At 36.2% G+C, this 25,767-nt stretch overlaps 1 protein-coding gene across 9 annotated transcripts; it reads right to left on the bottom strand.

Annotated features, from left to right (window-relative positions):
• Positions 1-716: 716 nt before the first annotated feature.
• LOC139963845 (uncharacterized) lies at positions 717-25,636 on the bottom strand. Of its 9 annotated transcripts, XM_071965045.1 has the most exons (11): positions 25,359-25,636; positions 23,916-23,993; positions 23,005-23,079; positions 22,266-22,337; positions 17,629-17,727; positions 16,795-16,875; positions 12,307-12,444; positions 8,209-8,355; positions 6,705-7,097; positions 5,608-5,847; positions 717-4,272 (listed from the first exon to the last, which is right to left on the bottom strand). In XM_071965045.1, exons 1-11 carry the CDS (start codon positions 25,429-25,431, stop codon positions 3,758-3,760), a joined length of 1,911 nt encoding a protein of 636 aa, XP_071821146.1. In that variant the 5' UTR covers positions 25,432-25,636; the 3' UTR covers positions 717-3,757. The 9 variants fall into 9 exon arrangements, with proteins under 9 accessions (XP_071821146.1, XP_071821155.1, XP_071821165.1 ...); XM_071965054.1 differs by lacking the exon at positions 22,266-22,337; XM_071965064.1 differs by lacking the exon at positions 23,005-23,079.
• Between the last annotated feature and the right edge of the window lie 131 nt (positions 25,637-25,767).

Genomic DNA, 25,767 nt, shown 5'->3' with positions numbered 1-25,767 from the left:
GGTGGGACGATCCTGGGGACTCGAGCTATGCATTTTTTACCTTTCAGATGTTAAGTACAAAAAAAAAATATAGGTGAGAGAAACATTCAATGTCATTGGAATGTATTTAAAAGCCCCAGCGGGGTTCCAGTTGAGAAGCCCCTAAGGTTATATCATTTTGAGATATTCCTTGCTGCTCTTTTCTAGGAGACGTAAGTGTCAATCACAGCCCCCCACCCGCCGACGCCTACATTACCCACCAAGTTAGAAGTCAAACGTTTTGGGAGAAGTTCGCGGCAAATCTTGAGTGAGATCTTAGAACCCATCTGTTCAAGTCTCTAGTCTAAATTCAAATCAAGTACATATACAGTATCCACGCGCAGACATGGCCTTCTTGCTTCTCGGCCATTTGGCTAAGGTCGTGTGTAGCATTATGTTCCCTCTTTCTATAGGGGAATCGTTATTCACACCTGACGATGATCACACAGTCAGTCTCGATGCAAGGGGACTGGGGTTGAGAGCGGATCAGTCGTTCGGTTTTTCGTGCCCAGGTTCTTTCCTGGGTGACTTTCATTAAAAAGGATACCCACATGCACACATGTTTTAAGGATGCTTGAGTTTGAATTCCTGACAAGAGCGAACTGGAAGGACCAAGCCACTCGATCAGCGAAATTGGATTAATATTTTTCTCATGTGCATTTCACGGAAGCTTGAAGTAATGGCCAAAGAAACCCAAATTTTCAATAGATGATATAAATTTATTGAGGAAAGCCCTTGGATATTAATAATATTTACAAACTAAAATATGTACACTGTTTTTTAATAACTTCGTTTACTTTATACGGTAATCAGGAGTTGAGTTTCTTAGAAAGACATTTTTTACGAACCCGCGTAATAATATACGATTAACCGCTGTAATAAATAGTAAAAAATACTGTGATTTAAGTTACATATACACTGAGTATATAACCTCTTGAATCAAAATAACAACCTCACTATGTGGTAACAACAGCGGTGAAATAATACACAAAAGATCTAATGCCGCTACACGAAACCGTGTGATACATTAAATCATGTTAGTGTTGAGCAGAATCTGTGTCGTATACAGCCGAAAGTAAGAAAGACAAATAGGCAATACGATATCATATCATTAGATGTCAAGTGTATATCAAATGATCTAAAGGGTAAATAAAGGATATATATATATATATATATATATATATATATATATATATATATATATATTAACTGGTAATAATGTTGTAACGAAAAAGCCTGTACAGTCGTCTTTACTAAGTAATGTATATAAAACAAAATATCGTTCTGAATGTGACAACTTTTTAACTGCACAAGGACTTTGTTATCAAACCAGCCGGAGTGAAATACGGCCATAGTTCCACATGATTGGTCACCGTTGTCTTTTTTCAATAACATATTCCACCATGCAGATAGTTTCATATTGTTGGATCCCCCAGCCAGTTGGGACATTTTCTCTAATGCTAATACCTCTCTAAACTGTCCTCCAATATCCTGCTTCAAAGCACTGGTATTGACGGTACAAATAGTGGTATTGGTATTGAAGTGGTATTGAATACTACGGCACAGGTGGACAGTTTTGGGCATTTGGATTCACACGTGATGTACATTTCCTCACGTATGTAACAGGGGTTATATGAACACGAGTGAAGGCGATGTTGCAAGCGATATCTAGCGGGCCTATATCGCAAATCAAAATTTGTTAAATACATTTTGCATGAATTCACTTTTACCTGGTCTATATAGTGATTGTATTTATTCCACATAAACAAAAGAGTGCCTTAAAACATAACAGTGACAATTAACATACATAACCATGAATTATGCTGATCTTGTGAGATTTCAACCTCAACATGTAGTTATACTTATATAGTTCCCGGTTATAACCTGAAACGACAACGTACCAACTTTTCGTTCGATATGAATAGAAATGCCCTTAATTCCCGCCATCATCGTTATTTTGTAACTCATACATTCCGACTTTCTTTCCGTGTGTTTATTGCTCTTCTTCTAGAGGTGCTCCGGTTTTGTGTCCCTGAAGAACCATTATCATTCCTGCGCATTCAAGCATATCCATGTAACGTCTAAAGTTCAGGGTTCGTGCCTCATATTAAAAATGGAAACATTCGACAGTTTGCACGACACATGTATCCCCCCCTTTCCCCACTACCCACGTACCGGTATATCATAGGTAATATAAAGGGCAATGTATATATGGCTCAATGACGTTCAAATCGATGGCTAGATGTTGCAAACTGAACGTCATTTTACGTTGTAAGTAAAGATTAATTTGTTGTATTCAGTATTTAGATATGTGAAGACAAAAATGTTAAACATTACACCTACCAATTTTGTATTAAACTACAATAGCTTACAAAAGACTTATAATTGTTCGGAAATAGTTCAGAATCTAGTTGTTAGTTTGTGAAAATGGTAAAATTATTACTGTCCACCCCCCCTCCCCGTTTTGTTTTGTTTAGGTTTTTCGTCTCTTCGATAATTTATTTCTAGGTTAATATTTTAAATGTTGAAAAAGACGTTTGGGATATTACGTAAGAAGTTTAATAAATTATTCGCTGTGACATAACTGAAATTAATTAATTTAAAATTAATTAATTTAAAATTAATTAATTAATTATTTATTATATATATTGTTTTTGTTTTGTGTGTATGCGTGTTAATCCTGTAACGCTATGCTGACGTCATGAGACAGCGGTTATAGAAAATTTTTTACATAAGAATAATAAGAAATGAAAAATATCAAAACAGTTTATGTCATCATACCTAAAAATCAAGTCATATGAATATTAATTGTTTATTTAACGTTTAATTACAGTTAAATACCGATATGCAAACGAATTTCATATTTATCCGTTTTTTTCGTTTGTTGATAGATGTGAAAAAAAATGTATCTGCATAGCTGTTTCTGATGGTTATATCGAATCCCTAATTAGCCAGTAATTTCTTTGTTTTATTAAAAAATCATTTTTTAGTCATATCTTGTTCACTTTTGTTTTCATTTATATATATATATATATATATATATATATATATATACACAGTCCCTATAAAAATCATACATTTTTAACCGTTAGATTTAATCAGTTATTTAACGAAGAAACGTTCATACCAGTTTTTATGAAAGATTTATGGTGTGTAATATTTTCGTCACAGCATAGTCCCCGAGCTATGTCATCGTGACGTCATAGCCAGCGGATTTTTTTTTTTTCATTTGATGATTTTTTTTTTTTTTTAATGCTCGGTCGATCAAACAATGCGGTTTACCTATGTAGAGTTTACAGTATAAAATATAATGCAGTTTAAGGACCCGTTTCGTGCATGAGTTCCGACGAAATGATGTGATTTTTGGAAGACAAGTTGCAATATATCACTTTCGCAGACTATAACACTCCCCCCCCCCCCCCCCTCTCATCAAATTTATCAGATTGGAAATCGTTGCATCATGATAAGCAATCTCCCTTGGATTAAAAATTCTACAAATTGTTTTGCGATTTGTTGTAATATCGATCTACTTCAAATGAAACTGGTGATCAATATAAACAATAGTGCTATCATTTTCTTTTAATTTTGGTCTTTGAATATTCACAGAAGCATATTTGTTCTGCATGTAGACAATTTACGTCATAAAAGCAGTATCAAGTATTTTCAATCTTTTGGAGTTTTTTTTTACTAAATCCAATCGTCACGTGATACAACCTTTTTTCTGTCTATAGCTTGCAGTCTAAACGGATCCGCCATTAAAGTCATACATTGTGATTTCATCCTTTCCTTTACCGTTCGTTAGTATCTCTTCTTCTAGCGGTGCTCCGGGCTTGTGCCCTTGGTATTCTTCCGGATTGAAACTCAAATCAGCTTGATTGGCTGCCTTCATGGCGGCCAGTTTGGCGTGGGCAAAAAACGCTAGTATTAGTAACAGAATGGCAACTGCCGCAGCTGCGCCCGCTAATATTATCCAGAGTTCAATTCCAAGATCACCACCATTTTTGTCACTTGGGCAGATGATGTTGACCTCAAATCTACACTCCTGTCGATTTTGACTGGCGTCTTCGAACGTGTACACGATTATATTACGCCCTACATTGAGTTCGTCATCGCCTCGGTTAATAATCATCTCTTCGACCACTAACTTATTCGAGTTGTCGAATGCAATTGGCTCCATCCAAGTAAAGTTTCTGCCATCACAAGTCTCCAATTCGATGTCGTCGGGACAATCTTCAACGACAGGCCTGGTAACATCTGAAAAATCGAGAATAGAGATGGACGGATTCAACGTTGGGGAGGACCGAACAAAATATCAGATGTATTAGCTGTTGTATTTTCTTTTCTTTCTTACTTTCATGGAGATCATATATGCGCAAAGGATTAATATCTAACGGAACATCTTGAAAAATGACGAGTTGTAACAAGCTGCCGTCATGTTCATCAGTTTGCGATCAAATAAAAAAGTTTGGAAAGTCAACTTAGTCAATTATTTAATACATTGGCAGAAAGTTGTTGAATTTCTACAATTTTCGTAAAATTATCATATTGTACGACGACGACGATAAAAAAACACAAATCAACAAGTTAACCTTTTTTTTTCTTCAGAAAATTGCTGAAATGATGCAAAGGATGTAATTTATTGTCATTTCAATTTTTTCTTTTTTTCTGCGATAAGTCGTAATTTTATCATTTGTTTCAGAAATCTGTTAAATTGTCGAGATAACACAACTAAAAAAATAATTTCATCATTTTTCTGAGGTAATTGTTACTCTCTGAAATGTTGCAGAAAAATGTCAACTTGATAGAGTAAATACATGTTCTTAACCTTGATGGCACTTTTAAGATGCAGTATTTGAAAAGGATATTTCTATGACATGCAGATCGATTGTTGTAAAGGTGACATGTGTAGAGGAGATAGAAAGCTTAAAATGATATTTATCTTTGTAATCAGTGGCGGAGCGTCCATACAGTCGGGGGCGGATGCCCCCCCCCCTGACGGACTCAGATGGACTGCTGGCGCCCTTTTCAGCTTTTTACCACTGTTTACTAATTCGCGATTATTGACTTTTTAATGTGCTCTCATCTACCTATTGACATTTGTCACATTTTGTTGGTGTAATTTGGTGATGACACATATTTATTCTTCGTTTATCTGCAAATTAGCCAGGCCCGGAAAGGATCATTTCCGGCGATGCAGGGAGAATCTTAACTCAAAAAATTTCTGTACGCTACGCGCCAACCTGTGGTGGCGCTCCGCTTAGATAGTATCGAAAGCGCCCCTACAGACCATTCTCGCCCCTCCTGACCAATACCCCTAGCTCCGCCACTGTTTGGAATGTATATATAGAATCACAAACGGGAAAGAGGGTTTCTGATGGGAATGATGTGAGCACCCACTCCCACCAGGACAAATGGGGAGGAAGGGGGGGGGGGGGTTATCAGACGTCTCATACAAACTTTTCTGTAACAAACTGTGACAATTAACAGTTTTCAGCCGTATAACGTTATTAACAATATACGATTTAACAAGAACCTTAAAAGTTACGTCTAAGTGTTGAGTTTATCCTTTGTTGCAGAGCATAGACCTACCTCTAACATTCAGTCGGAAGTTACACTCTGCTGTATTCCGGAAGGCATCCTTGTATCGGTATGTAACATCGTACGTGCCAATCTCAAAGGTGTCTTCGGGCTTGTAGTTCGAGTCTATGTCCAAATTGTCAATTCCTACTCCGGCTCCAATGATCGTAGGACTATTCCAACCATCCGTTATTCTATCTGAGTTGTCGGGGACATCTATTGTTATGCCATCTGGACAGTCAACATCAATTGCTGAGGAGAGCATATTCAGTTATATTATGTGATCGTTTTGAATGGAAAAGACAATGCAAATGGACATCGGTTTGAAGAAAAAAAAAATCTATCAAAATTGTTGTAACTTCGATTATCAAGTTATAAAGTCATTTAAATTAAGACCTATAGTCAAAATTTATTATAAGTTCATTTTTAAGTATGTCTTTCGGTAACGTTTTTTCGGATTAATATTGTATATAACAGAGATATAAATATATATTGACGCTTTTGGTTATCTTGTCTCATATCATAATTGCACATGTCTTTATGTATGGGAGTGTGTTCCTTATCTCCTGAGGCGTTCATGTGGTCTTCGTCTACCAGTGTTGAGGGATGGTGAGTGGGAGGGCGGTGGTGTGTGTGTGGAGGTGGTGGTGGTGGTGGGGGGGGGGGGGGGTGATGGTACTTTTCCTCTGTTAATGATCGCATGATTTTCAATGTAGGCACTGTGCGCGCGGTATGAATAGGAATGGAAATTTTAGTAACGGGTATTCAATCGTATTCTGAAGTTATAAACTTGAATAATGTAGGAATACTTCCAATTATAAAATCTTTATGAATTCTCTTTTTCATTCTCCCATTTATCCCACATCACCCCATCTCTAGACTCTACTCCACAGCCGTTCCATATATATATATATATATATATATATATATATATATAGCCTATATATATATATATAGCCTATATATATATATATATAGCCTATATATATAGCCTATATATATAGCCTATATATATAGCCTATATATATAGCCTATATATATAGCCTATATATATATATATATATATATATATATATATATATAAACTTAAATTTAAGCTGTAAACTTACCAGTTGATGTCCAAGTCAGTTTGAAACCGTCGAAGGTAATACTGGGATCTGTTGCAAACCATATCCACATCGTATCATTGATAATAGTAAAATCGTCTGGAATATCAAACCCATTAAAGTAATTAGCACCCGTAAGGGCTTCCTTCTCATCTGGTTGACCAGGTACCAAATCAAAGGGTGGACGAAGTCCTCCACCAACCAGCAAGTCATCTTTGAAATATTCGATACCAAACGCCGTCTTATCGAACGACAAATCAAACCGGTACGCTCCAGGGACATATACTAGGGTCATCATGCTATCCCTGTTTCTGTATGGCATGGGGTAGTTCATCGAGGAGACACTTCCAGTGGCACACTCTGGTCCATAACAAGTTCGAAGTGGGAGGCTAGCTCCTGGAATGAAAACGACGACAGAGAACATCAACATCAATCATGAAACAAGAAACAGATGAACAAACTAACGAGCTTTCCAAGTTGATATTCAAGGTATAAGATATCCAAGGTGAATGCTTTCTTGTATTCATATATATATATATATATATATATATATATTCATTACAATATAATATATAATCTAACTGATTTTAATTTGAGTTATCAAATGAAAGATTTCTTTGTTTCTCATTATAAAGAATTTTCTTTTCCTTCCTTTATTAAAGATACCTTTATAGAGACATCTACAGAAAAGTCAATAGAGATATCGTTTAAGTTACACCCATTTTAATATATTATTCCTTTAAATGTATCTCTCTTTTTATTACAGATTTATTAGAATCACTAAAAGACATCTCTCAATTCATTACAATATAATATATAATCTAACTGATTTCAATTTCTTGTCATTAAAGATATCTGGTTCAAGCATTACATATAGCATTACCTAATTAAAAATGATATTTGAAATATAATTCAACAAATAATTTGGGAACATAGACCGGAATTGTTTGCTAAACGGTCTTGCTTGCTCACATTGCTTGCTCACAAATGTAGAGAGCTTAAACAAGACCCTCTGACCCATTGAATGTCATCATAATAATGACAAAGGCGACTGAAGTGGATTAAAGAGGGGGTGGGGGGGGAGGTTAGGAGGGGATAAACTTCTAAAGGGCAGTGGGACGACATGTGACTTTGAGAAATCAATCCAGAAATTCACTTCAAACGTCCTGCCCCCCCCCCCCCCCAAAATAATAATAATAACAGAGCATTCTGTATCACATAATATAGGAACTTTAATGTTTTAAATTTGAGAAAAGGTCAAGATTTCATTACATAAATGTCGGGGGTAGCGGCGAGGCCCGTATATCCTCGAAATATCACGAAAATGATCTAATTTATATATTGCCGGTATATAGCAAATCATATCAGAGGTGGGATGTACTAAACAATATGAAGAACCCATTGGATCTATCTCCGTCAATTCATGAACTACAACACAATGTCATTGTGGGTAACGCACCATTGTGGTGTGATGAAGAACCCGCTATATAGACGGTTGCATACTTACTGAAGTCGAGATTGTACGTATATTGACAATCGAAGCCATATGTATTCCCCCTCTCCTCTTTACATTCACATACGTAATCAGGACCAGTGGGTGCTTGTCGCTTTAAGCAACGGTCGTCTTCTAGACAAGGACTTACGTCGTCACACTCTGTTGACAAGAATAGATATATCAACATTATTTACCGTCAATGCATGTGATTTTGTATAACCACATCAGTGTTCAAAATCTTTGATTACTGTATTGTAATTGTCTATCACCCTCATTAATTTAATTAGCAAGAATGGGATTTAACTCTTTGAGATTCTATCCAACATGTTACACCCTTTTCTTATTATAAGAGAATGACATTGTCGAAAACTGAATCTTTATGCTTGCAAAGGTAAGTTTTGACATCTCTTGTTCCGAGTTAAGTTGGAAACATTGTTTATAATGTTTAGACTATTGAGAGCGTCCACATGTATGCAATCATTCTTGGAGCACAAACCATTTACAATGGAACCTGTCTAACTGTGTAGCCTTCACGTATACACTCCTACCTATTTTATCAACATTGCAATCGTTCATAGCTCCAAAGCTTCGCTAAATCCTTCAGTCAATGATAAACTTTTCCTATACAGTGCCTCAACCATGCATCTTATATTTCCATTTCCAAGTAAAGAAAAATCAATTCACTCCCAAACGCTGTACATTGGTACTTGGCTGACAATATGTACTGACTCTCTTCATAACAAGATATGACCCATACTTATATAAGTTTTCTCTTTCGTCATATCTCTTCAAGACAGGGAAAAACAATAATAGCCACCATATCGGTTACTTACGACGTGCATGCGACACGTTTTATATATATATATATATATATATATATATATATATATATATATATATATATATATATATATATATATATATATATATATATATACACACACACACACCACATTTAGCCGGTGGAGGCTGAAAGTTTTTTCACTGTTCTTGATTTTCCAATTTTCCAACTCATTACGATTTTCATTTATATAATATAAATATATATATATATATATATATATATATATATATATATATATATATATATATATATCGCGTGTTCCTTGTGTTTTGGGTTGATATGATTCCATGGCAACCATTCACAAATTTGGCTTAAACCAACAATGACGGCCACGTTTTGTCTATGATAAATAATTGGCGCGAATGTCAACAGTGCATTTAATTCTTGACAGCGTTGTGTAGGTTGGGTTAAGTTAACGTAGCGCAAAGGTATGATGGATTATAATTACATTTTCAGAAGACAAAACCCTTCAAAAGATTTATATTAATCATCGTGTGCCAGGCGGGCGTCAATTCATGGGAAGACAGGGGGGACACGCCACCCACTTTCTGATGGGTGGGGGACACAATATCAAATTCCCTATCAGGCTCATACAAAATATTGTACGTCATAAAGTGAGCTCAATTATTGTGCTATGAGATTAGCAGTAATTAATGTATATATTTATTATATAGGCATATCAGTTTCATTGTTAGCCCCTATATCAGTGCCGCAATGTTTTAACTAAGAATATTGAGGAACAGTTCCCTACACGGCCCACCCACTCAGCTCACCCCCCCCCCCAAATAGGTCCATATTTGGCATGTAAACCAAAGCATGATCACATAACCCTAGCAATTTATTTACCCCTAAACTCCCCATATGGCTTCCCCTCAGCAGCATATATTAGGCTACGGCTACCATCAGAATGCTGTTATACCTTTACTTACCTATGTAAAACAATGACTTAGGCAGAGCTTATAAAGTAACGTAAAGTCATTGTTTTCCCCTACAAAGTGATTTGGGGTATAACATATTTGTTTGAGTTATAAAATTCTAAACAATGAGATTTCAATTTAACAATTTTTAGATGCAACTTCCAAGGCCTAAGAAGTGCCATTTTCTTAAATCTGTGGAGGAAATTTTGGCATTTTTTTCTTGCAACGTTACGAGCCAATCGATAGTGGCGCTCAGTTTAGGATAGCGCATGATGGTTCAGTTTGGGAATCGGCCCACCACTAAAAATGTCTGAAATAAGCCCTGGAATATACGCACATCAAAAGCACCACTATGTAACGTTAATCTTTGGACGATAATGTTTCCCGATGTTCCTTAACTGCCCCCTCCCCAAGATATTTTCTACCCAGAACATGTTTCCGATAAAGTGAATGTGCCCAAATACCCAATAGTGCTATTGAATGTACTCATAATACCATATGTGCGTGCATGTTGTAGACATCTGTATAACAAGATGCTTTTATTCTTGTGTGCAAGGTTTAAGAATGGTTCCGTCTTGGGCAATCTTGTTAATCACGATAAAGTCCCTAAGTTACAACCGGATGTGAAATACATAAAGTCTTCCGTAGGTTATGTCTAATCATGCACTCGTGACTTTTTTTGTTAAAGTGCTACACGTACACTCCTTCAGTTTTATTCGTGTTCAGTCATTTATGTCACCCCAACTTATGCCATTGTTGAGAAAATGAAACAAAAGATTCCAAAGATTTTCAAAAGTTTATCAAAGTGGTTCAAAATATTTGCATACGTAATCCTTTGGTATTTTATTAGGGTCCTGTTAGGATGAAGCAAATAATTCTTTTGTGACTGACGTGGTTTTTAATTGTTTGCATATTTGTTCTTATACACATACAGTAGCGTATAGTATTGTTTCGAATTACAGTTATGGCAATTTAAAATTGAAAACAAAAATGATGATGTCATGGTACATAAATAACGCAGCAGGTTCTTATTTGAAACTGACATCCGGTAAATGAAATCGCGGTGCGACTTAGCATTTCGGTAAGGGTGCAACTATGACATCACACCCATTCAAGTTTGTTTCATGCACGTTCACTCATGGTACAAATTATGAGAATTTCATCTATATGAATATTGCGCAAGCAAGAAGTTTGCGAGAATTGTTAGGAGTATTAGGAACATGTTCCTCTTTCAAATATCAAATGTCAACTTCCCTCTGGACTACTTTTTTGTGTGCAAAAAGAAAACAACAAAAATAAACATGACTTAACGCCTTAACGCCCGAATGACTTAACGCCTTCACACCTACCCATATATACGACGCATGTACTATACTGTATACACAATACTTATTTTGCCTACCCTGTTATTGCACCATATATATATATGGCGTCAGTACAAACTGTACCTAATAACGCAATGGAAAGTGTCACACATGCCGAGATAGCCTTTTACCAAGCTGCACATATACATTCATATACACCTTTACACCGAGTTCCAAATCTCGGTATTATTCAAAGCCCTAAAACCTGCTAGTCTTATCGTCATTTGTCGCTTGAGTGAGTTAAGAACCGTTCCGATTTCTTTACCATTTATAGTTCCCACAAGGGTATGGTAAACGAAGTGTTTAGAAGTACAGCAGTTGAACACTTCCAATAAAACCCTAGCTTATACAATAAGGTCATATTCAAGTAGGATGTCCCAGGTTTGTGCATAAGCTCGTATTACACGTATCGCTTCTATAGGCGTACACTGTGTCACAGCTGTTGCTATATATAGTGCACGCACCGTTGATTGATGCGCCCGCGTCTTCTATATTCTTCAATATTCTGAACAGGTTACAGTAGCTTTTTTCGCGTCCTTTTTTATAATTATCTCAATCTCACTGACTCCACGATGCCATAACGACATACATAACTAGCTTATCTATTCAAATATTACTTCAAATGGTGCAGTAAAAGTCGAAAAATAAAATGTACAACTTTGAACATTGTTTTTCTCGAACAAAGTTTCCAATAGGATCGCAATAAACCCTGCCCATTAATGTGAATATTTAGACTATACAATAATACATTGTACAATAATGTGGCCAATTGTTGTAGACTAGAGTGCGCATGTACTTGAGATGTAATACAGATGGTTCCTGTTTCACAGAGAGAGAGAGAGAGAGAGAGATGTTATGTGGTGTGTTCGGTGATTCAGAAGAAGTAAGTTATAATGAAAGTAAAGAAACCCCAAAACAATATGCTTTAAATGAACAGCCCCCCTGAACAGAATTTCTTTCGCAATTTTAAAATCTTAAAACTTACCTAAATTCAACGGAGCTTCAGTTGTGGGTACAATCGTCGTGGTGGGGTTCAGTGTACTCAGTGCTTCGGAAGAAGTTATAGTGGTACTACTTTTTTCTGTTGTTTGTGGTAACGATGTTGGAAGCACCGACGTCGCAGCTGTATAAAGGACAAGGACATTTCGATTTATTTCACTATTTTGAGAAACCGAAGTTATATCCTCTTCGACTAATTGTTACAGTAACATGAAAAACACTCCCTTCGATTAATCACATGTTGCTGTGTTTATTATTATTGTTATTGTTATTATTTATTGTTATGTTGTATTGTTATTACTATCATCATTTCTATTATGGCAATCATGTCGTTGGTCCCGAATACACGATATCCATGAACCGACAAGGAAAAAAACAACAACAATAAAACCACTCTTTCGTATTATAACAACGATGACCGGAATAACAATTCCTTCCAAATAGCAAATAAAAACCATCGTCTGTTAATGAGATATTGTGGTTTACAGGTATGCTGTATTGGCCACCAAATATACTCAAATATAGTCACCTTTTGGTCAACATTCTTAAACTGTTTTTATTACAACATTCGAGGAAATTTTCCTCATTGGGACATTCAGTCATCTTGTGTGTTCTGTAGAAATGTCTAAATCTCTTTCATATTATAAGCAAATGTATTGGGATTCCTTTATATGTGAACTATCACATCGGAAAGCACGATGATTGGGGGATGGGGGGGGGGGGTGGGGAGGATAATGATTTTAATTGGGTCGTGTATTTAAACGAAAACAGTTAATATCGAAACATCTATCGGATTGCCATTCCCGTGTTGAAACACGTTACACAACGTCTACTACACACGATATGTTATTTTACGCTATCAAAGTAACTGCGTAATAACTTAAAAACCAAATTTCTTGTTTTCATAAAAAAATTGTCGTCTGGTTCAGACTGGTTTGCATGTAATTCGGGTCATTGGTTTATCACAAAAAAAAAACACAAAAAACAAACACCCAACAGTATAACAAAGACATCAGCTTTACTTAAATGCATAGAGAATCAAACAGTCAACGTTAAATATTTGGATTTCCATATAAAGGTGACAGAAAATCTCATGTAGGGGCGGCGTGTATTGAGACGACTTTGTTATATTTGCTACCGTAATGGCATGACTGCGCGATTCATGGATAATGAATAACAGGCACATGGCCTGACTTTGATTCTCTTTTGTGGAGGTGAGGATCGAGGGGTGGGGAGAGAGGGGGGGGTTTCTTCCCCTTTGAGCAGTTTTCTTCGGCCAAGAAGTATTAAATGTAAATTGGTGAATATCATTTCCATCATTCTAACTCAATTTGTTGTACAAGCTTTCGTTTTCATCTCGGTGTGTTACTAAATGTCGTGGCTTCGGCCCTTGTGACTAATGTAACTTCTGTGTGTTTCTCCTGGTAGTCTCGCATTTTGCCTTGAAATTGCCACAATTTGTCGTTATCTTACACTGTTGCTAATAGAAAGGATAGGTGTATCCTTTGTTACGTATACTGTAGAGTGTAGACTGTTACTTTAAACGGCACAGAAATCTTACAAGATAGGGTGAAGTTTGGCCTAAAATCAAAAGGTTTGCCAATGATCTAGTAAAAGATTACATTAGTCTTGGGAATTTAACTTTATGTATCTTTTCCGCCATGTTTTTTTTATGGTGTGATCATGCATGGTTAGTAACTTCAGTATATATATGGCTCACCATAGATCCTTTAGTAACATTTGTGGGATTTATCCAGATAAACCACATGGCCTATTATAGTTACATTGTGGGACATATCATACTCTACCACATAGACTGCTAACGTTACAGTGTGGGATATATCCCAATAAACCACATCAACTACTATAGATATATTGTGGAATATATTCCAATAAACCACATAGACTACTAAAGATATATATTGTAGGATATATCCCAATAAACCACATAAACTACTGTGTGTGTATATATATATATATATATATATATATATATATATATATATATATATATATATATATATATATATATAAGGCCCGTGGTTCGAATCCCGGTGGAGGCTGAAAGTTTTTTCACTGTTGTTGATTTTCCAACTCCTTACGATTTTCATTTATATATATATATATGTATATATATATATATATATATATATATATTGTGGGATATATCCTACTTTACCACATAGACTACTAAAGTTACATTGTGGTGATATATCTCAATAAACCACATCCTATTATAGTTACATTGTGGGATACATCATACTCTACTACATAGACTGCTTAAATTACATCGTGGGATATATCCCAATAAACCAAATAGACTACTGTACTATAGATCTGTGGGATATATCCTACTTTACCACATAGACTAATATAGTTACATTGTGGTGATATATCCCAATAAACCACATAGCCTAGTATATTTATTGTGGGATATATCCTAATAAACCATATAGCCTATTATTGTGGGATATATCCTACTCAGTGGCGGCGCCAGGAATTTTTAGTTGGGGAGGCTAAGGGGGGGGGGCTGAGCCATTTTTTTGGGTGGCTTACAAGATTGAGTGATCGCCGTCCTGGGGGAGGGGTATAAGGGGAGGGGGTGGCCCCCTCCCCTTTTGAAATTTTTCCCAATCCTGGAAATGCCTACATGCAAAATGGTGGCATTTAGCGAGGCTTTTGTCACCTGAAAATTTCTCCAAAAATATGCATTTTTTTGTGAGTAACTTTAGTCAAATTAGAATGGAAGATACCAATTCACAGTTTTCGTATCACTAAAATATTACCTGCTGTGAAAGATCCAATTCCTTTGCTCAATTATTATATCGCGCTCTCTGACACAACTCCTGTTTTAGTCTGTATACACGCTGTTTGTGAAATTGACCATTGTAGCACTGCGTTATGGCTGACAAAATTTGGGTAGGCTATATTGTTTCAATGAGGTTTTTTTTTTTTGCCTATTTCAGTTGGGGGGGGGCTAATGGGGGGCTGACTACTTCAGTGGGGGGCTAAAGCCCCCCAAGCCCCCCCCCCCCCCCCTTGGCGCCGCCACTGATCCTACTCTACCACATAGACTACTAAAGTAACATTGTGGGATATATTCTATATTACCACTTAGGAAACATGATTGTGAGGTTCCCAATAAACCACATAGCATAATATAGTTTGCATTATGGGGTATATCATACTCTACCACATAGACTACTAAAGTAACATTGTGGGGTATATTCTACATGACCACATGGACTACTTAAGTTACATTGTTGTGATATATCCCAATAAGCCACATAGCCTACTAAAGTTTACATTGTGGGGTACAACTCAATAAGCCACATATACTGTTATACTTACATTGAGAGGTATATATAATGTGTAAATATTAGATGCATGACTCAAAGACACAAAGTTACAAACCAACGCTAAATGCATATTTTAGCGTATTTTTGTGTATAAGGCCTAATCTAAAACGTATAAACTCACGCCTACTCTTTAGACGATATTCTACAACTTATGGAGCTTATCATACATATACCGATATGATGTAAACTATACAATCTTGCTTTCCATGGAAAGTGCATTAATGATTCAGTCATACAGGCAAAATTTAAATACTAATATATTAATGTACAAAGTAGGCATTTACAGTATAATCCATTCAAGGTTGTCTAGGGTAACTGTATAAACAGTGGATATTAACGGTATATTTTTGTTTGAAATACGGACTCTGGCATTGAAATGATTTTGTTGTTGAAATATTAGTCTTGAAAAGTGTGACCCCTAAAATAAATGAACCATTATCATGCTCCTGCGGGGGACAAAACATATAATAAGGTCACATAAATTTCGTGCAAAATGCAGTAAAATTAACAAAGAGGGTAAAAAGAAAGCAAGCTTGCTTTAATCACCCATGAAGGATATAAACCTGTGGCGGTTCTGTGACTTAGGGTTGAATTTTAGTGGTGATATTAGTAATTTGTGTGATGTATTTAAACATTTGGCAAACGATCGTAGCCAAAGCAGACAACAAGCATGTCCGTCAAATCATCGATCAATATTATCCATAAAAGAATCTATACACATACTTATATATAGGTTAATATAAGAATTATTTTCTTTATTACTTGTAGATCTGGATTCCATGGCATCTCTTAAATCTTCTCTGTTCAACCCCCCCCCCCCCCCCCCGTGGTCGGCGGAATTGTTCCAAAAGGGGCTCATGCCATTACACTATTCCAAAGAAAGGTGCACTTTCGTAAGGGCAGTTTCACTACAAAAATGGATTCTATGGATTTTATTACCAGGAGGGCACTTCCTTTTTTTGAAAATGGATACTTTTCGGCTTTGTAGAAAGCTAGGTATGTGCCAACTCCACCGACGTTCTCACCTTCTTCACCCTCCTATCAGATACAAAACACCGACGTATAACCACCGGCACGCCCCCCCCCCCCCACATTTGAAGAATGACTATAATTACCTTCTGTGGTATCTTCATTAGTATTCGTTGATGTTTTTGTGATTGTATTGCTTATCGTTGAAGTGTTGGTTGCTTCTGTCACTGCGTAAGATAAGAAAAGAAAAAGAATGAATATTTATAAGGGCATTATATGTAAATGAAGACGTTATACATGCAGATAAGGATAATACTCGAATGAGCAATATTTGACTCTCTATCAGCAACTTGAAATGTTCACTGATGTTCTCTGAGAGTAATACAAAGGCAAAGAACATGCAGGATGATATCTTTGTATTTTCTTCTTTGTTTTGGCACTTTTAAGACCCCCTAAAACTTGTGACCAATACTAGTAACCTTTAAGCTCCATATGCGGAATAAACAATCCAGAAATCCGACTTTTTGCTATACCCATATATGGCGATCAGATAATAGAATACCCCGTACACCGGTGGGTGACGGTTTGTCGGTGAATACCGGTTTACGAGTGAACACCGGTGTCAACGGGCTACCGGTAAATAATCTCCATCAGTATTGTGGTGAATGAGTCATAAAAGTGAACTGCTATGTGATATATGCCATTACACACTGTAGCTTATACGGTTAGCAATGATAATAATCAGTAATGAAATGTTGTGACAAGACAGAGTGACCAAAGTGAACTAGGCCCATTTAACATTCTTGTTATCACAACGGATGGTAAAAGGACCAATGACCCCCCCCCCCTCCCCATTCTCCCACCAAAGAAGACTCCACCTTTAGTAGAAGCAACATTGCATTGCATTGAAATAATTGAAATAAATGCATTGAAATAAATAAAAGTTAGTGCTAAGACGGACATGCATTCACATCACAAACCTGTAAGGGTTTCGGTAGTGGTAGTAGGAGTCTGTGTTAGTAGTGTCGCTGTTATTGACGTAGGTGCATGTGTCGGAGGGGTAGAGGTATTTGTAACTTCTGCTTAGAACAGGAATGAAAACAGGAAATACTCAATATATAGGTACAGGCCTAACCAGACTGACAACATAAATCTGAGAATTGAGGTTAACTCGATCATATTATAATGACCGATTCTTAGGAAACTAACTGTTGTGATTATCTGAAAATATATTATTCGAAACTATAGTTAAAGGACGTTCAGAAACTATTAATGTAAGCAGATCTCATCGTGTTAGTTTTGGTCAATTTGGGGATGGCATTAATTTGATATGGTGAATCACAAAATATTTCATTAGAATGACTAATCAAGTTTAATTCCAGGCAGACGGAACTCAGTGTTATGCGACATTTTACATGGGGGAATAGTTTTATGCGACATTGTACTTTTGTTTTATTACACGAGGCATAGCTTTATGCCGCGACAATGAAATGCTGTTACGTGGTACTCCGTGTTTTATATTACGTTGCATTTATCATGACTTCTGTCACCTTGGGTACATATTGAGTACCCGTTTAAGTTTAGTTTAAAAAAGGATCAGGAGGGACACTTAAGTCCCCATCAAGGACCCTATAGAGAGAGAGAGAAAAAAACTGAAGACACAGACACTCAGACCCGATTACAATGCTTAAAGTGCTTGTCCAAAGCATTCTTAAACCCATTGACACTACTTGCAAGTACAACTTTCTCAGGCAAACCATTCCACTCATTCACAACCCTATTAGAAAAAAAGTTATGCCGAATATTAACCCTACTATGCGACTTTTGGAGTTTAAGACAATGACCTCTAGTAAAACTACTTTTAGCAAACAAGAAAAAGTCGGTAAAGGATAAATTGTCGAAACCATACACAATCTTGAAAACCTGGATCAAGTCCCCACGTAACCTCCTAAGCTCCAGTGCGGTGAGATTCAACAGTTGTAACCGCCTATAATAAGGAACCCCCTTTAAGGAACTAATCAACCTAGTAGCCCTCCTCTGGACCTTTTCAAGTACTTCCTTATCCTTAGCAAAGTAAGGGTTCCAAGCCTGCACAGCATACTCCAGATGAGGCCTAACCAACTGCTTATAAAGCCTAACTACGATGTCCTCTTTCAGAAAACTGAAGTTCCTCTTGATCATACCTAAAACCCTATTACCTCTTTTAGCAGCTTCAAGACAATGTTTAGAAGGTTGCAGAGATGATTCAATGTAGATACCTAGGTCTCTTTCAACAGAGACCTCCTGTAACTCCACACCATTAAGATTGTATGTAAACTTTTGGTTACTACTACCAATGTGCATTACCTTACATTTATCAATATTAAAAAGCATTTGCCACCCCTGAGACCAGGAAAAAATCTTATCCAAATCCGCTTGAAATTTCTCAGAATCGCTTTTGGAAGAGACCTCAGAATACAATTTGGTGTCATCAGCAAACTTCTTAGTTTTACACAAAATATCTCCGTCGATGTCATTTATATAGGCAACAAACAACAAGGGACCTAATACAGACCCTTGTAGAACCCCACTAGTAACGTTCTGCCAAGAAGAAGCACAGCCTTTAATTACCATCCTCTGTTCCCTATTACCAAGCCAATTCCCGATCCAAGACAGTAAATTCCCTATGACACCTATGCTCTTCAGCCTAAGTAAAAGACGTTGGTGGGGAACTTTATCAAAGGCCTTCTGGAAATCCAGGAACACAACATCTACAGACCTCTGCCTATTAAGTGAACTTGTTACATCTTCCATAAACTCAAGGATATTAGTGAGACAAGACCTTTTTTGACAAAAGCCATGTTGAGACTCTCTGATCAAAGACTGACTGCTGAAGTGACAGACCATAGACCTTTTAACAATAGACTCCGTGACCTTACAAACTACACTAGTGAGACTAACGGGCCTATAATTACATGGCTTAGACTTATCACCCTTCTTGAAAATTGGGGTAATATTAGCACATCTCCCTTCATCCATAAATTTACTAAAAACCAACGAGAGTGGAACGCAGAAAAGGTGTGCAAAAGTCTTCAACAAATACGGATGGATTGCATCCTGTCCAGAAGCTTTAGAAACATTTAGACGAAGCCGCTCTTTTAAGACAACCTCATCCGAAAATAAGACCGTATCCAGTTTAGGCCTATCACTGCCCCCCTGAAAATCTGGAATACTACTCGTGTCTTCCCTTGTGAAAACCGACACAAAAAAGTTGTTTAAATAAGATCTGCAAGATCCTGACTATCAGTAACTATATTATCAGCCTGTGGTGCCCTAAGAGAAACAATTGCATCTTTAACTTTCTGCTTTGACCTGACATAAGAAAAGAAGGCCTTTGGGTTATCCTTAATTTTTAGGGCAATGCTTTTTTCGAAATTCAATTTTGCATCAGAGACTAAGCATTCTACCTTCAGCTGATGAATTTTAAACTTGGCCAAAAGAGATTCAGATTTAGTCCTCCTAAACAACTTCCACATTCTACGTTTTTGCCTAATTGCACATCTAACTTTCTTATTCATCCAGTGAGGCATACTGCTTTTACGACGACGATTCTTCCACGGAACATGATTTTCCATAATGACCTTAAATTTATCAGCAAAACAAATCCAAGACCGAGAAGCACTCATATCTCTAAACAAATTAATCCAATCTGCACCCTTTAGTAAAGCTTCAATTGCCTCTGTATCTGATCTCGAAAAATCAGGGACTTTTTCGTTGCTAACAGAATTTACGACTTTGCAAACAACATCAAAAGCTAGTATATCATGATCACTAGTTCCTAGTTTTCCTAGACCCGTCAAATCAACAACATTGCTTGGATTAGAACTCAAAACAAGATCCAGGATGTTATCCCCCCTAGTAGGGAAAGTAACATGTTGATGTAAAAAGCAATCTTGCACAACATCTAGAAAATTACTACCCTTCCTACTACTAGAACCATCTATCCAATTAATGTCAGGAAAATTAAAGTCGCCCATTATAACAACATCACCTTTAGCAGCCTTTCTAATTGAATCAAACAGCATAACATCATTATTATCGCTGCTGTTAGGAGAGCGGTAAACAACAACCAGTGATAACGTCCCTGGACCTCTTGGAGTTGTTTGTGGACAACTCGCACCAGACAGAATTAACAAAAGCCCCTTGCAACTGAGATTTCTCAACACTTACAATGTCATCCCTAACATACAGTAAAACTCCCCCACCAACCCCATTATGAGTATCCCTTCTGTCCTGACGATACACAACATACCCCGGGTGAGAAACCTCAGCACTATCAATGTCCTCCCTTAACCAAGATTCGGTGATACCAAACACATCCGGTTTCAGATCCTCAAGAAGCACAGTAAATTCAACAAAATTTTTACGAATACTTCTAGCATTGGTAAAGACAATCTTCAGCTTATCCCTGAAACAATGTACCTTAGAATGCCTCCTAAAGTTAGAACTATGACTATCACTTTTCTTGCTTTCAAAACGCCTATAATCGCCACCACCAGGAACATAATCCTTATCCAAAATTATTCCTGACCTCATCGCCCCCCCCCCCCCAATTTAGTTTAAACATAGTTGTTCAACAGAGTAATTCACCATACTACCAAACAACGAGGCCCCAGTATTAGCTAGGTGCAAACCATCCCTGGCGAACAAATCCCTTCTCCCCTGGAAAGATGACCACATGTCAACAAATGTGAAGCCGAAGTCGGCACACAGACTATACAATAAACCATTCAGAGTTACAATCTTATCTGACAGAACCTTGTTGTCAAATCTTGGCAACAAACTACATATGACAACTTTAGCCCGAGTTGATGCTAGTCGACACATCAACTCGTGGTACCTAGACTGAATAATGTTTACCTAGACTGAATAATGTTTAATCTTTTACGTGATTCAATATTTAGAGCTAACATTAGGGATGCACCGGATCCAAATTTTGCCGGATAGTACATAAAATCCGGCCGGAACCGGATTTTTTTCATTACACAAAAGAAAATCATTAATAAGAAGTAGAAGTATGAAACAAGGAGCAAATCTTAGGTGAGGTATACGCAAACCATCAGACCATTGAGAAAATTAAATTAAACATGTTAAACCTAATTTTTCCTTACTTTGAATGTTTTTATTAATTTTTGGAAATAGTTTACATTGATTTAAGTTAATACCAACACCTTATTAAGGAATAATTCAGGCCAGATTTTGAAAAAGATCCGGCCAGATTTTGAAAAAGATCCGGCCGGATTTTGAAAAATATCCGGCCGGAACCGGAACCGGTAATTGCTCACTATCCGGCCGGATAGTCCGGCCGGACCGGATATCCGGTGCATCCCTAGCTAACATGACCGCAATATTTTGTGGATTACCGTTGGTATAGAATGACGCAACAGTTTGATCATTAATCGAAAAGATTAATTTATAATAATAATAAAAAGAAGAAGAATGGAAGCAATTCGTGATGCAGAACATATATGATTAATGTAAGGAATACATGCATTGGTATGGTCAGTATGAATAAATTGCACCCTGAAATTATCCAAAATAAGTATAGGACTCAGCTAGTAAAAATACAAATACGAACCTGTAGTAATTGTACCATCAGTTGAAGGAAGTGCAGTGGTTAATTGAGATGTCTGGGAGATGTTACTGCCCACTGTTATTGTATTGAAGAATGTACAGTATACGGGTAAGGAACGTTAAATGACATGCAAGTTATAACATAATATGATGATATTAATAGTGATGAAAATAAGTAGATAGATGAGGATGAATAATGAATAAAAGAGAATATATAAAGGTATACTGGTATATGTAAGCAGTGTATATGTATACTATAATAAAGGCATATGTATATAAAAAAAAAATACCAGTTTATATAAACCGTTGTGCTCAAGCCATGGAAAAGCGATGTATTTATGGTAGGCTGTATACTGCATTCGTTCCAAACGTCTATACTCCATCGGAGGTAAATGGTTGTACGTAATACTGCATTGTTTCATTCCAGTGCTTACCTTTGTATGTCCGTTTTGCTAATTTTGTTAAAACTTCTAATACATATTGACTCCTTTAATCCCATGACGGTACAATATACATTAACCTGATAAGTTTGGTGATAAAACTGTAGGGCGAATATTGTTTCTCCTAATTAATCAGTTATATTGATAATCCATAGGAGATTATAAAGATCTATTGCATATTACAAACATTGTGTACGTTTAGTTTTATTCGTAGGCCAATAAGGGAAATACGATATAGAGCATGACACTGCATAATGTTTAAGAAGCACAATTTTATACAGATGAAAAGGTCCATTAACCCACCTGTAGCTGTTGCAGCGTCAGTCTGATTCAATGTAACTACCACAGTAGTCCGGGAATTGTTAGCTAATGTGTTGACTGTTTATGGGATAAGAGTTAGAGACACCAAATGAAATATTTAGCGATGACAAATACATGACTGCTACACTGATAATCTGGAATTATTCACGTTTCATTGAAATATTAATGACTTTTTTTTAAAGTTCAACCAGTATTAACATTTTGACACGAGAAGGAGCTATCACTTAAATGCAGCACACTTTCTTGTACTGAACACAATACGAGAACAACAATAGGCCATCGTTCATGTCATAGATTTAAACTTAAAACTTTGTTTAAACCTGTTTTTTATAAAGGGGGGGGGGGGGTAGAATGTTTAATAACTTATTTTTTTTCAAAAAGGAGATTATTTGTGTAATTTTTATTGACATGTCTACCAATAAACGCGTCGTACCTACTGTCATATGCAGGAATGTACTAATGTACTAATATACTGTGTTATAAGTTTATACGAATAAGCATGCATTATATACGCATGCAGCACTGAGTATGACCTAAAACAATATAAGCTTAAAAGCATGTATGCAGAATATAATCAGGCAATGTATACATGAATAAGGAATACAATTTAAATGAAAACAGTGATATTATACCGTATATGTTTTGGATATTATTGCAATGTTTACTGCGAGTGTGAATTACGGAAACTCGGCAGAGAACTTTGGACCTAACCAGGATTCGTCTTTCTGTATCAAACAGTTTTATATTAATACGAAACGCTTTATATAATGTATAGTCACCTTGAATTGCATAACATCGATATACAACTTTTCGATTGTTAAGTTTCCCCGGATATATCAAATATTTCAGTATTAACATATCGACTCAACCAAAACTATATGAAATGTACAAACCTGCCGTGGTAAGTTCATCTGTCGGCCCTAAGGCTGTTACTATTGCTTCTGTTCCTATGGTGTTAGTGATATCTGTTACTGAATGGGATGAAAGAATCAGTGCCATATTAAGCGCATTAACCTCCACTCATAAATGTATAAATGATGGATACTATGTTACAATAAAATGTAGCATACACTGCTGCAAATACACTGCTGCTGCAACTGATAATGAATGGTATAGGGGAGTGGCTGGGATGGGCAGGGAGTGGTGGAGGGGAGGGGGGAGGGATCATTATAGGGTGATGTTACTGTAATTAGTTGACCTCGTATGGATCTCTTATGATACCTCCGTAATACGCAAGACGATAGGTGGTTTACTTCCACGTAAATGATGCTATATAATATAAAATCTGAGACCGATCTTTACAAACATAGCCCTGAATATATATATATAAATATATATAAATACATATATATATAAATATATATATATAAATATATATTATATTTATTTATATATATATATATATACATATACATATACATATATATATATATATATATATATATATATATATATATATATATAAATATATATGTATGGTCATTAAGTATCGCGTCTGAATGCCATTTTGCCTACAGAGCAGTAGCCTATATACCGTAACTACTATTTACAAAGTATTAGTGATTCATCTGATGTGCCACAGCTGAGCACATATATTCCGAATTATTTTTCATTGATTATACTCATTTGGACTGGTAAGAGTTGTATATATATTTTTGCCAATAATACAATAATACATATATATATATATATATATATAGCCTATATATATATAGCCTATATATATAGCCTATATATATAGCCTATATATATAGCCTATATATAGCCTATATATATAGCCTATATATATATATATATATATATATATAGATATATATATATATCTTTGCCGATAATGTAAGTATCCTTCACGCCGCCGATTAGTATGGGGGTGGGTGATGGGGGGGGGGAGGGGTGAATGGTGCGATGGTGAGTGGTCGAGGAAAGGAACAGGTCGTAACAGCGCATGAATGCAAAATTGCATATAAAATACCGACACATACACACACACACACATATATATAAATATATATATATATATATTTATTTATTTATTTATGTAGGCCAATGCATTAACATGTATAATGAATATCCAGCATGTGTAACCATTATATATGGGTAGATTCGTTTCATTCAATTCATTCAATTAATTGCAGTATACTCTTCATCTATTAGAAATATACTAGATACGATTTACATTCACATACGGTACACTATAACGCATAGCCTATCACTCAATCTTACAACTTGTTGCATGAAAAAAACTCAACTCTATGCCCCACTACGATTCACACGTTTAATAGTAGGCCTATCTGATCACGATATCATTTAAACAAAGATATCAAAATTTAACTTACCATTTGAAGATAAAATCACATTAACTGTGCATAATGTATAAATAAAACTGGATAAAATTCCTTTGGGATGCATATTGAATTCAAGAAAGCACTTGGGTATGTATATGGTATATTCCCCCTGGTATAGGCCGAGCTAGTATACTGTATATCAGCAATGGACTATACGTCCCTATAATATCATCAATATTACACGTTCAATTAAGTGCGCGACAAGACGGCGATGGTGATGAAACATGTATACGTTTATTACACGCAAGAAAACAAATGCTGCCGTACTTAATTGAAGCGGTAGCTTATATCGAACGAGAACGCTATAGGGAGCAGCGCTTTCATGCTTGAGAGATTTCGGTCTATACACAGTATTAGTCAGGCCGTGACGTCACATAGTTCTCTTGCAAAATAAAACCGG

The sequence above is a fragment of the Apostichopus japonicus genome, chromosome 3 (genome assembly GCF_037975245.1).
Source record: "Apostichopus japonicus isolate 1M-3 chromosome 3, ASM3797524v1, whole genome shotgun sequence".
NCBI classification, from domain to species: Eukaryota; Metazoa; Echinodermata; class Holothuroidea; order Aspidochirotida; family Stichopodidae; genus Apostichopus; species Apostichopus japonicus.
This window is presented reverse-complemented; position numbering and strand designations above follow the sequence as displayed.

Bases quoted from the DNA above. Each gene is read 5' to 3' on its own strand.
- LOC139963845 (XM_071965045.1), bottom strand. From the start codon at position 25,431: ATGCATCCCAAAGGAATTTTATCCAGTTTTATTTATACATTATGCACA. The intron at 17,728-22,265 runs GTTCGTATTTGT...TGTTCTAAGCAG, and splicing joins TGATGGTACAATTACTACAG to AAGTTACAAATACCTCTACC. The intron at 16,876-17,628 runs GTTTGTGATGTG...TATCTTACGCAG, and splicing joins CACTACCGAAACCCTTACAG to TGACAGAAGCAACCAACACT.